At 48.6% G+C, this 12,133-nt stretch overlaps 1 protein-coding gene across 2 annotated transcripts in view; it reads right to left on the bottom strand.

The window, feature by feature from the left end:
* Positions 1-6,543: 6,543 nt before the first annotated feature.
* EML1 (EMAP like 1) overlaps positions 6,544-12,133 on the bottom strand; it is an 85,087-nt gene continuing 79,497 nt past the window's right edge. For both annotated transcript variants that reach the window (XM_024758862.1, XM_024758866.1), the window contains 5 exons: positions 11,677-11,774; positions 11,479-11,566; positions 10,034-10,129; positions 8,648-8,778; positions 6,544-8,083 (listed from right to left, as the gene is read on the bottom strand). In XM_024758862.1, coding sequence (XP_024614630.1) covers positions 7,958-8,083; positions 8,648-8,778; positions 10,034-10,129; positions 11,479-11,566; positions 11,677-11,774 — 539 coding nt within the window. In that variant the 3' untranslated portion in view covers positions 6,544-7,957. The remainder of the gene's footprint in view (positions 8,084-8,647; positions 8,779-10,033; positions 10,130-11,478; positions 11,567-11,676; positions 11,775-12,133) is intronic.

Genomic DNA, 12,133 nt, shown 5'->3' with positions numbered 1-12,133 from the left:
CTCTGTATGACAGTCTCTAGGTCCTACCACCTCACTACAAATAACTCAGTTTCGTTTCTTTTTATGGCTGAGTAATATTCCATTGTATATATCTGCCACATCTTCTTTATCCATTCATCTGTCAGTGGACACTTAGGTTGCTTCCATGTCCTGGCTATTGTAAATAGAGCTGCAATGAACATTGTGGTACATGACCCTTTTTGAACTATTGTTTTCTCAGGGTATATGCCCAGTAGTGGGATTGCTGGGTCATATGGTAGTTCTATTTTTAATTTTTAAGGAACCTCCATACTGTTTCCCATAGTGGCTGTACCAATTTACATTCCCACCAACAGTGCAAGAGGGTTCCCTTTTCTCCACACCCTCTCCAGCATTTACTGTTTGTAGATTTTTTGATGATGGCAATTCTGACCAGTGTGCGGTGATACCTCATTGTAGTTTTGATTTGCATTTCTCTAATGATTAGTGATGTTGAGCATCTTTTCACGTGTTTGTTGACAATCTGTATATCTTCTTTGGAGAAATGTCTTTTTATGTCTTCTGCCCATTTTTGGATTGGGTTGTTTGTGTTTTTGATATTGAGCTGCATGAGCTGCTTGTAAATTTTGGAGATTAATCCTTTGTCAGTTGCTTCGTTTGCTAATATTTCCTCCCATTCAGAGGGTTATCTTTTTGTCTTGTTTATGGTTTCGTTTGCTGTGCAAAAGATTTTTTAAGTTTCATTAGGCCCCATTTGTTTATTTTTGGTTTTATTTCCATTTCTCTAGGAGGTGGGTCAAAAAGGATCTTGCTGTGATTTATGTCACAGAGTGTTCTGCCTATGTTTTCCTCTAAGAGTTTTATAGTGTCTGGCCTTACATTTAGGTCTTTAATCCATTTTGAGTTTATTTTTGTGTATGGTGTTAGGGAGTGTTCTAATTTCATTCGTTTACATGTAGCTGTCCAGTTTTCCCAGCACCACTTATTGAAGAGGCTGTCTTTTCTCCATTGTATATTTGTGCCTCCTTTATCAAAGATAAGGTGACCATAGGTGCGTGGGTTTTTCTCCAGGCTTTCTATCCTGTTCCATTGATCTACATTTGTTTATGTGCCAGTACCATACTGTCTTGATTACTGTAGCTTTGTAGTATAGTCTGAAGTCAGCAAGCCTGATTCCTCCAGCTCCGTTTTTCTTTTTAAAGACTGTTTTGGTTATTGGAGGTCTTTTGTGTTTCCATACAAATTGTGAAATTTTTTGTTCTAGTTCTGTGAAAAATACCATTGGTAGTTGGATAGGGATTGCACTGAATCTGTAGATTGCTTTGGGTAGTAGAGTCATTTTCACAATGCTGATTCTTCCTATGCAAGAACATAGTATATCTCTCCATATGTTTGTACCATTTTTCATTTATCAGTGATAGTTTTCTGCATACAGGTCTTTTGTCTCCTTAGATAGGTTTATTCCTAGGTATTTTATTCTTTTTGTTGCAATGGTAAATGGGAGTGTTTTCTTAATTTCTCTTTCAGATTTTTCATCATTAGTATATAGGAATGAAAGGGATTTCTCTGCATTAATTTTGTATCCTGCTACTCTACCAAATTCATTGATTAGCTCTAGTAGTTTTTCTGGTAACATCTTTAGGGTTCTCTATGTATAGTATCATGTCATCAGCAAACAGTGACAGTTTTACTTCTTCCTTTCTGATTTGGATTCCTTTTATTTCTATTTCTTCCCTGATTGCTGTAGCTAAAACTTCCAAACTATGTTGAATAATAGTGGTGAGAGTGGGCAACCTTTTCTTGTTCCTGATCTTAGAGGAAATGGTTTCAGTTTTTCACCACTGAGAACGATATTGGCTGTGGGTTTGTCATACATGGCCTTTATTATGTTGAGGTAAGTTCTCTATCTGCCTACTTTCTGGAGAGTTTTTATCATAAATGGGTGTTGAATTTTGTCAAAAGCTTTTTTGGCATCTATTGAGATGATCATATGGTTTTTCTCCTTTAATTTGTTAACATAGTGTATCAGATGGATTGATTTGCATATATTGAAGAATCCTTGCATTCCTGGGATACACCCCACTTGATCATGGGGTATGATCCTTTTAATGTGCTGTTGGATTCTTTTTTTAATTAATTAATTAATTTTTGGCTGCATTGGGTCTTTGTTGCTGCGCACAGGCTTTCTCTAGTTGAGGCGAGCGGGGTCTACTGTCCATTGTGGTGTGCAGGCTTCTAATTATGGTGGCTTCTCTTGTTGCAGGCTCTAGGCGCATGGGCTTCAGTAGTTGTGGCACATGGACTCAGTAGTTGTGGCTCACGGGGTCATGTTAAGGAAGTTTTCGACTATAATCTCTTCAAATATTTTCTCAGACCCTTTCTTTATCTCTTCTTCTGGGACCCCTATAATTCCAGTGTTGGTGCATTTAATGTTGTCCCAGAGCTCTCTGAGACAGTCCTCAATTCTTTTCACTCTTTTTTCTTTATTCTGCTCCCTGGCAGTTATTTCCCCCATTTTATCTTCCAGGTTACTTATCCGTTCTTCTGCCTCAGTTATTCTGTTATTGATTCCTTCTAGACTATTTTTAATTTCAGTAATTGTGTTGTTCATCACTGTTTGTTTGCTCTTTAGTTCTTCTGGATCCTTGTTAAATGTGTCTTGTATTTTGTCCATTCTGCTTCTGAGATTTTGGATCATCTTTACTATCATTACTGTGAATTCTTTTTCAGGTAGGTTGCCTGTTTCATCTTCATTTATTTGGTCTTGTAGGTTTTTACCTTGCTCCTTCATCGGTAACGTATTTTTTTGTCGTTTCATTTTATTTTCTTTAATGGGTGGCACTCTCTTCCTGTCTTACTGGTTGTTTTGTTTGGCCTGAGACGTCCAGCACTGGAATTTGCAGGCAGTTGGATAGAGCTGGGGCTTGGTGCTGAGATGAGGACCTCCGGGAGACCTCACTCCGATTGATATCCCCTGGGGGCTGAGGTTCTGTGTTAGTCCAGTGGTTTGGACTCGAAGCTCCCACCACAGGAGCTCAGGCCCTACCTCTGGCCTGGGAATCAAGATCCCGCAAGCTTCGTGGTGTGGTTAAAAAAGAAAAAAAAGGAAGAAAGAAAGAAAAAAAGGAGCTGTACAATTATCAAAGAATAAAAAATAAAATAAAATTAGAACGATAAAAAGTATATTAGGAAAAATAAAACTATAATTGAAACAACTGCAACAAGGTAAAACAAAACCGCAACAGAAAAAAGAAAAAAAAAGGGGGGTGGTAGGGAACAAGGAGAGATCACTAACAAAGTATAAAGAATAAAATAAAATTAGAAAAATAAAAGATTAGGAAAAATAAAAATATTAAAGAATCAACAACAATGAATCAACAATGTAAAACAGAACCCCAATCTAAAAGAGAAAAAAGGAAAAGAAAAAAAAAAAGCTTTGGCTATGGGGGCGGAGTTTAGGTGGGGGGTGGAACTTAGGCAGAGACGGCTTTTAGGGTGGGGCGGGACCTAGGCGGGTCGGGGGGTTGACGTTTGATCGTGGGGCAGGGCCTAGGCGGGGTGACATTCGAGCATGGGCGGGGCCTCTGCTTAGTACCTGGCAGAAGGGGAGAGGCTGCACGTTGGAAGTAGGGCCTCTGGATTGTGGAGTTCTGGAGTTTGGAGGTAGGGCCCTGCGTGCGGGTGTGTGGGTGGGGCTTAGGCCCAGCGCCTTGGAGGGGGTCTCAGAGGGGGTCTCCGAGTGTAGAGGTGGGGCCCTGGCTGGGGGTGCAGGGGCGGGGCTTGGGCTCTGCACGGCAGGAGGGAGGCTCCGAGGGCAGAGGATTAGGCCCGGGATCCCAGCAGGCTCCCCAGTGCCTGAGTGGACAGGGAGAGCACTGGCCCCGTTGCCTTCCGTTCCTTTGTGCCCTCCCCCATCATCTCCCCCAGGGTCTCCCCTCTCTCCGCTGGACCCCTGACCGTGGGTGGGTCCCGCTGGGTGTAGGAACTCCTCCCCTCCCCCAGCCACCCCTCAGGGGGGCCGGTCCCAGAGGTCCGGCCTTTACTTTTGCTCCCCCTTCCCTCCCTCCCGCTCCCTCAGGATCCGTCTGACTGGAGGGGGCCTTGGTGGGCAGAGGATCGGGCCGGGATCTCAGCAGGCTCCCGGGTGCCGAAGTGGTCAAGGGAAACCCAGCCACGCTCCCTTTTGATCCTCTGCCCTGCCAGTGGTTCCCCAATTTCCCCCTTCGGGCGTGGGCTCCCTTCCCCTCCCCCAGCCACGCCTCAGGGGCGCCAGTCCCGTCCCACCTTCACTTGTCCTCCCCCCTTCCCCCAAGCCCCACGTCCTACCCAGTTGCTGGGGGTTCCGCCGGTCCCCTTAGGTGTCCGTGGTCCCCCACCGGGGCCTGGTAGGTGCCCTGGTTGTGAGGAGACGCGAATTCCGCGTCCTCCTGGTCCGCCACCTGCTGGACTGACTTTTGAAGTACTCCAGTCGCCCTCCCCACCCACAGTTAGGAGAGAGAGTAGAAACGAGGCTTTCAGGATGTCAATAATTTCTGAAGCTGGGTGAGAGGTTTTCTCTACTTCTGTGTATGTTTGAAAATTTCTATTAAAAAAATTGAGAACCAGTATGAAGAGTAGCCTGGAATCAGTTTCTACCTCGCAAGAAGTACAGACTTATCGGCTTGCTTTCTGGTTGTGTATTAGATTGACCCCCTTTGAGGAGGCCAGAGGGTCTCCAACGTTACTTCTTCTGTGCGCTCTTCTGCCTCAAAGATTAGATGATGGTAGCCTGTTCCCAAATCAAAGAAAAAACGACCAATGAGTGCCGTGTGCAACCTCTGGGCAGTGGAAGCAATCCCTCAAAAAAAACTGGAGGGGTTGGGAAGATGTCTGAGTGGGCTTTCCAGTGAACCACGGACAGCCCCTCCGACCCACTGCCAGGGTGCACCTCATGCAGTGGAAACCGCAGATGTAAGTCCACGGATGCCAGGATCCACTGAACTTTCCCCCCATGCAGCTCCAGCTGGCTCTGGAGGCCTCCCACCCCATGCCCTCACCCCTGACCTTGTGCCCTCTCTCCTCCACTTGCCGAGGCTCTCCCAGCACGCCTGGATCCCCTGCCCAGCATCACTTTGTACAAAGATGCTGGAAAACCATTTGCTAAACGAGTAAAGAGCCCACAGTGGCTCCACAGCGAGCACCAAGTCAAGCCACCCGGCTGCCGGGTCCTCCACAGCCCTCGTGTGGGTCTCTTTTCTGCCCCACCCAGCCCTCTGCTGGCTTTTCTCCTTCCTTGCTGACAGCTCATGCTCTACCTGTCCTTGAAGTCCATCGGAGTCCCCCTGGCTGGGTCGGAGGCCCTCTCCTCACCCTGCTTGCCCAGGACCCGCAGACTCAGCACACCCTGGCTTCAGTGTCGGCCTCCTGCGGAAAGCATCACTCACGGTGGTACCTCCGGCCCGACTTCTGTTCTGCCCCTGCTAGCCAAACGCCTGCTTCGCACTTAACACTTGGATGTCTCAGCGGCCCCTCACCTCACTCCAGCCGGTACCAGGCCTGACTCGTTATCCTCTTTCAAACTTGCAGCGCCCCCCATCTTAGGCGACGGCACCAACATCTGCCCCGAGAACAGTCGGGGACCTGGGCCTCACCCACCGCCCCCATCCCATCCATCGCCAGGCCCTGCTGACGTCACCCCAGGAACCGCTCTCAGACACTCCATTCACCTCTCCCCTGTCCACCGCTCGCACCTTAGTCCACACCATCACTTCACCGAGATTAGGGTAATAGTCCGTCATCTGTCACTCTCCACAGTAGGGCTAAGAGCTGATGTGGCCATAGGCCACTGGGAGGAACAGGCCTGGCTCTGCTTCTGGGGTCTCTCATGCCAGCAGAATCCCGGGGTTCTGGGCCTAGTTTGCCTGAGAGGTGGTAAGTGGTGGTACGTGGCCACTGCTTGCTATGTTAATGAATACCTGCAAGGTTAATACTGAGAATTTCGTTTAAAATGTAGGCAAGTATGAAGGTAGCAATAATGATTTATATACATACCCCTTTTCCATTATCGAGCTTGGAAAATACTGAAAGTGTATAGAAATAAAAGTAGATCTTATAACTTTTGAGTCAATAATGGGTTTCCTTCCCTTCTCTGATCTGGTTATTCCTTAATTATTAATTTTAAAATGATTATTTTTGCCAGTATTTACATAACCAAGTAAACTAACAACTGGGTATGGTAATTAAGCTAAATTCTCGGGAGTTCCCTGGTGGCCTAGTGGTTAGGATTCTGGCCTTTCGCTGCTGTGCCCTGGGTTCAGTCCCTGGTCAGGGAACTGAGACCCCACAAGCCACGTGGGGCGGCCAAAAAAACAATAACAAAAAGCTGAATCCTTTATAGTTGTCTAATCTGATGAATGCTTACACACCATATGCAAACTGCTGTTTTATCTGCAAATGACCCAGGTGAGAAAAAAAAAATCTGGATATGAAACAGAATATAGTGTGAATCATATCTAATTTTAAATATTTTAATTTATATACTTTCGTGATTATAGGTCAATAAGAAATCCACTTTTCAGATTTTATTTCATTATAGAATATATTTGATAAGGATACATACAAACAGAATCATCTTTAATACATATTGTTTACTGGTGCCCGGCATTTCCGCAGCAGGCTGGAGATGTAATAAAAAATGCTTCCCAATGTTCAGCTTCATCGGCCACTCTAAACAACCAGTGCTGTAGAGTTGATGGTTCAGTTCATTTACTTGCCTAGAACAAGTAAAAATCTTAACATTCGTCTTTAAGTCTGTTTATTACTCTTCTGTTTTAAAATCTGAGATACATTCCCCAATGTAAACAATAAATTTCAATCTGCCACACAATTGAAATGGATAAGGCCTTCTCTGTTTTACTCATCAGAGCGCAATCTTATTTCATAGCGTAATAAGCCGTCCATGCACAAAAGACAGGAAAAGAAGCTGCCCTTAGTACCTGGTGGAGCCTTCCAGACTTCTCCCCGCTGCAGGTGTATGGTACACTAGAGAGATATCTTTTTGACTTGGTCTACTTGGTCTTAAAATACAAATATACAATGTCCGTAAGCATTAAAATAGTAAAGCCTAGCCTTACGTATTCATTATGAATTGCTAAAATCCTATACAAGTACAATACCATATCATGCCAATTAATATACAGAGGAAGGTGGCTAGTTGTCTCCACCATTCACCAAGGGCCTGTGAACGGGGAACAGAGGGGACGTGATTCGTGTAGGCGTTAAGTGGCTGACTGCATGTGGTCAGGCAGACAGTCTAGCTGGAACTCTGAAATGCCTGGGTACCCTGCTGCAATAGTTAAGTTAATCTGGAGTAGAATCTGCTTAACACAAGAAGAATCTGACCCCTTTCTCACCAGCCTCCCAGAGGGAGAACTGAATGAAACCTTAGAAAATGTTAACCAAATAAAGTCTTATTTGCATTTCCTGATTCAGTTGTGCAAATCAGTTATCCGTTCTCTTCCCCAACGACTTATCCTTTTAGGACCAGTTAATCAACAGCGATCACGATTCAGTACCTCGTTATCATAAATATTTGACTCAGCAACCTCCATGGTGAAACCGTAAAGCCTATGTACAATCTTTGAAAAGGCATTCTGTGACCGTTTTTGAAGAGTTCATAGAAAAGTTATGAAGGCTACACCAGTCACTTCTCGATGTCACCGTAATGTAAACCTTGGCATCTTTTTTATATTAAGTGTTTTATATATTGTACAACAAAAGAGAGACCTGAATGGCTGACCTGCTGTGATGCTCACCGATCCACTAAGCTAAGGTAACCAGCAAAGGGCATAATTTTCCTGAGGTTTGTGAGAACTCTTCAAACAAAGCAGAAATCACAGTGACCGAGTGAGCGGAACTCGAGTCTGTACCTCCCGGCCCGTTGCGCTGAACTCGAGTCTGTACCTCCGGGCCCGTTGCGCTGCCCGCGTTCTTGCCGGGACTAAATGACCCGCCACTGCATGATGCTCGTGTCTTTGCCGCCAGTGGAGATAAGGTGGCTGTCGTCACAGAGGAAGTCGACGTTGGTGACGTGACTGCTGTGCCCGCTGTACACGTGGCTGGGAGCCTGGGGAAGAGTGACATGGAGCGAGCTGAACGCAAAGCCATCGAGGCGGGGTTGGAAGTGCTGGACGTCTACGTTCGTGCCAAACCACGTGGAGCCCCTGTACCTTGAGAATCTGGTCTGGAGGGGACGAATGCGGGCAGGGGGAGGTTCAACCCCAGAGGCTGCACCAGGCGCAGGCCGGCCCAAAGGAGGGAGGACCGGATGCAGGGGTGGAGGGGAGGGTCTTCTAGGAGGAGGGTCAGGTCTGGGAAGAACGAAGAGGGGTGTTCCAGGCACTGGTGTGGGCTCGGCTCAGCAGGGCTGGAGCAGAGGGAGCCGTGGTGGACGGCAGAGGGGGGAGGCCCACGAAGCGCAGAGGAGGATAAGCCAGCACCACGTGGGGGGGCGGGGTTCTCCCCGGAGGGCAGTGGAGGGGGACCTGAAGTGCTCTAGGGCAGCCGAATGACGGTCACCCCTGCATGCGTGACTGGTGGCATCACTCAGCACCTTTCTATTCAATTACCAACAGGCCAGGCGGTAAGTGCGCCCCGTGGGGTAAGGCTAGAGGAGAAGATGAGCCTTTACCCTGAACTGTGAGCAGGGGTAGGAGAAGAGGTGCACTTTGCCAAAGTCGTCACCGGTTGACAGGAGTTTTTTCTCGTGGGCCCGACAGGCGGCATTGATGTCGGTTCCGTCCGAGCCTTCTGGCCACACTCCTAAAACAAAGACCCCAGACAGAGCACTGGAAATACCAGGACACAGGGCCACACCGTGTGGGGACTGGCCATCGAACTCCCACGAAAATAGCAATGTCCCAGATTTAGAAACCACGCCCAAGGAATGCTTCGTCTCAGATGATCTCCCTGCAGGCTGTCCCGGGAAACCCTCACTGCGTATACTTTTCTGCTGCATGGGAGTCGCAGTGACAGGCCTTCAGGGCTTCCACCTTTTTCGGGCCCCTTCTTGACGCTACAGCAGAAAGTAGGCCAGAATCCCTGGTTCTGGACACGATGGCTTTCTTTATCCCCGAAGCATCTGATGGGAAGCTGACTAGTCCTAAGCCTGCAGTTTCCTAACTTTTCTTTTTTGGGGGTAACTCTTTACATATGAGAGGCCCTCCAAAGAGCTTTATAACTCTGGGACTGCCTGTGTGTTTCAGGCGTTCCTTGGTGTCAGTCCTTCATGGCTGCTGTCTGCCTGGTGGCACTGGGCAGGTGGGGTGTCTGCTCACTGTGGGCCGGGTGATGCAGCAGCTCTGACTCCACAGCCCTGTGCCCAGGTGGGCCTGGGGTGTGGTCTGGGGGATGGGATCTCCTGACCATTGCTTCAGGAAACCCTGTTGGTCCCAATAACTTTGGATATGAGAGAGCTGCATGCACATCAGTTTCTTAACAGGCAGATCTAGAGTAAACCCAGGGCGTCCTAGCATTCAACGCCAGAAGATGGCAAAACGCCAGCCCTAAGGAGAACTTGTGAACTTCTGACCAACTTACTGACTTACGGTCATACATAAAGAGATTATAAGTACTGCCTTTTCTTTTTTATTCTACTAAATTGTGGCAATTTATTTTAGACCATTTATAAACATATTCCTAATCTAAACTTTGAAGGAGGTGAAAAATTTAGTTTAAGGGCCAAAAAGATACAATCAGTCTAACAAATGGTAAATAAATTGATAGGGTGCCATCTGGTCCATTTATCGAGGACGTTTGGCACTACCTCATATAAGCGTTCTAGAGAATTATCTCAGGACCCATTTCGTATGAGAGAAAAGGGTTCTGGTTCCTCTTGCCTGGCCATAGCTGGGCAAGCTCTGGCCCTTCCCCAGGGCTGCGGGGAGTGTGTCCTGCGGGGTCCACGGGGTAGCAGAGCAGTTTGAAGCCAACCAAGAGACTTCACTACTATTAGAATGTCATTCTAAAAGTAGATACATCCTACGTTTGAACAGAATGAAAGGTGCAGAAACCTTACCAAAGACGTGGAATCCCAAAGTGCAGGTGTATGTGGCCCATTCGATGTCTCTCGTAGTTTCCACACTTACGACTTGCTTACAAGCAGAGGGAATCCCTGGAAAGGCAAATGCAGGTCTGGTGACATCAGTGCCAAAGCCCCCTCTCCTTCTTGGGCAAGGTTGGGCCCTCGGAGCCAGGCCCCATCGGCTACAGAGCACTCTGGGAGGGGGACACCATCCACCTCCCAGCTCTGCGGGGACCATGCTCACTGCCCAAGGCCTAGGGCCTCGGTGGGGACCCCACTTCTTCCGCTTCTTCTCATCTCCTCTGGGTCTGTTCCCCCAGTCTGGCTTCTTTTCTTTGACCACCTCTGGTTCTGAGGCCCCTGTCTGCTCACTGTTCCCCTGGATACAACTCCACCCCCTGCTGTCAGGCTCCCTAGCCCTCTCCCAACATACACTCGGGCATGCGCGTGCGTGCACACACACACACACACACACACACACACACACACACCCCATCCCTTCAGCTCTGAGTTAGGAATGGAAGCTTACGGAAACCAGTCATACCAAGTACCTGTGGCGCTGCAGGTGATTTGTTTGTTCCCCAGTTAAACTCTCACTAGTGGAGTATGAGACCATGTCTGAGAAGATTCTAGACCCATGGCCTGTCCCTGAAAACCATCCCCCACTCCTGCCCCACCTCAGGCAAGGCCTCCTGCCCCGCCCGAGGGAGGCCCCTTCCCTCCAGCACCTACAGCCCTGCCCAGGCCTGCTCCTCAACGAGGGGGCGCCCACCTCCCCACCCACTGGCTCCTGATGCCTGTGGCCTTGTATCTGAGATGATATTTCCTCTTCCTTAAAATGGGACAAGCCAGAAAGTGCTGTGGGTCACCTGAGAGCCTGTGGCTGAAGCACACTGCACCTGCTGGTACCTTCCGCCGGGGCAGAGACCGGGCCCTCCTCCGCCCTGGGACCCTGCACTTGGCACGCGGCAGGTGCCTGCCAGATGCTGGAGGAAGCAGTGCACGGCATGTAGCATGCGCTCGGCAAGGGCAGCCTCGTCATTCATGCCTCCACTGCGTGGCCCTGCCTGGGCTCAGACCTGGCCAGGAGGGGCTGAGGGAGGAGGAGGGGCCCAGGGGGCTGCTGGGTCTCTGCCCGTGAGGGTGATGCCTTCACGAGGGGCCATCCCTCTCGCCGGGACAGCTCTGACCCACTCTCTCTGCCTCTCCCTGCAGGGCCCCGCCTTCTCCTCCTGGGGGCCCGAACCCCAAGTGTCTCAGTGCCAAGGTGGGGGTGTCCAGCCCAACTCCTGTACTGTGCAGAGGAGGGGCCCAGGCCCAGAGATGCCATCATGTGCCCAAGTTGTATGGGGCGTGGGTTTTTGCAGGAGGCCCCATTTGGTCTCAGAGTGGAGGTTCTACGTGATCTGCACCCAGACCACACCTGGGGAACCACTCACAGTAAAGGATTTCATAGTCTCCGGAATTCGACATGAGGAATTGTGAGTTTACAGACCAGTCCAGGTGAGTGATGAAGCTGGAATGACCCTGGGAGAGAACACACGGGTGAGTTTCACTTGCCTTATAGATTCCCACCCACACTGTCGTAATGTGACAAACAACTGCACAGACCCACGAGGAGTGACCAGCACGCTCACCGAGCACTTGCCGACCCGTGCGTACTTCCTCCCATTGTCACTGACTCCGTATATGTAGATGCAGTTGTCATGGGAGCCTATTGCTAAGAAATTCCCATCTGCAAAAACACGCGGGATTACATTTCAGTTGTTAAGAATAAACATTTTATCAATTACAAGCGATAATGCTAGTGGCCATTACAGAGTTAGAAAAAATAGCCATGAATTATTTCAAAGAGACAAAATTTGCTTTTAAATCAATCCTATACCACTTCCAAAGCTATCTTTTGAAAATCCACATCTGATCAGATTCTGCCCCTTAAAAAAAACCTTCCCTGGCTGTCCCCACTGCTGAAGAATCAAGACTCAGTTACTCAGTGGGGTCCCCAAGGCCCTCCAGGATGTGGCCGCATCCTTCCTCCCTGAACAGACCGGGCTCTTTCAGGCCTCTGGCACACTTCCTCCCCCCCCAGCCCCG

This window comes from Neophocaena asiaeorientalis, unplaced genomic scaffold (genome assembly GCF_003031525.2).
Source record: "Neophocaena asiaeorientalis asiaeorientalis breed wild unplaced genomic scaffold, Neophocaena_asiaeorientalis_V1.1 scaffold476, whole genome shotgun sequence".
Lineage (NCBI taxonomy): Eukaryota > Metazoa > Chordata > Mammalia > Artiodactyla > Phocoenidae > Neophocaena > Neophocaena asiaeorientalis.
This window is presented reverse-complemented; position numbering and strand designations above follow the sequence as displayed.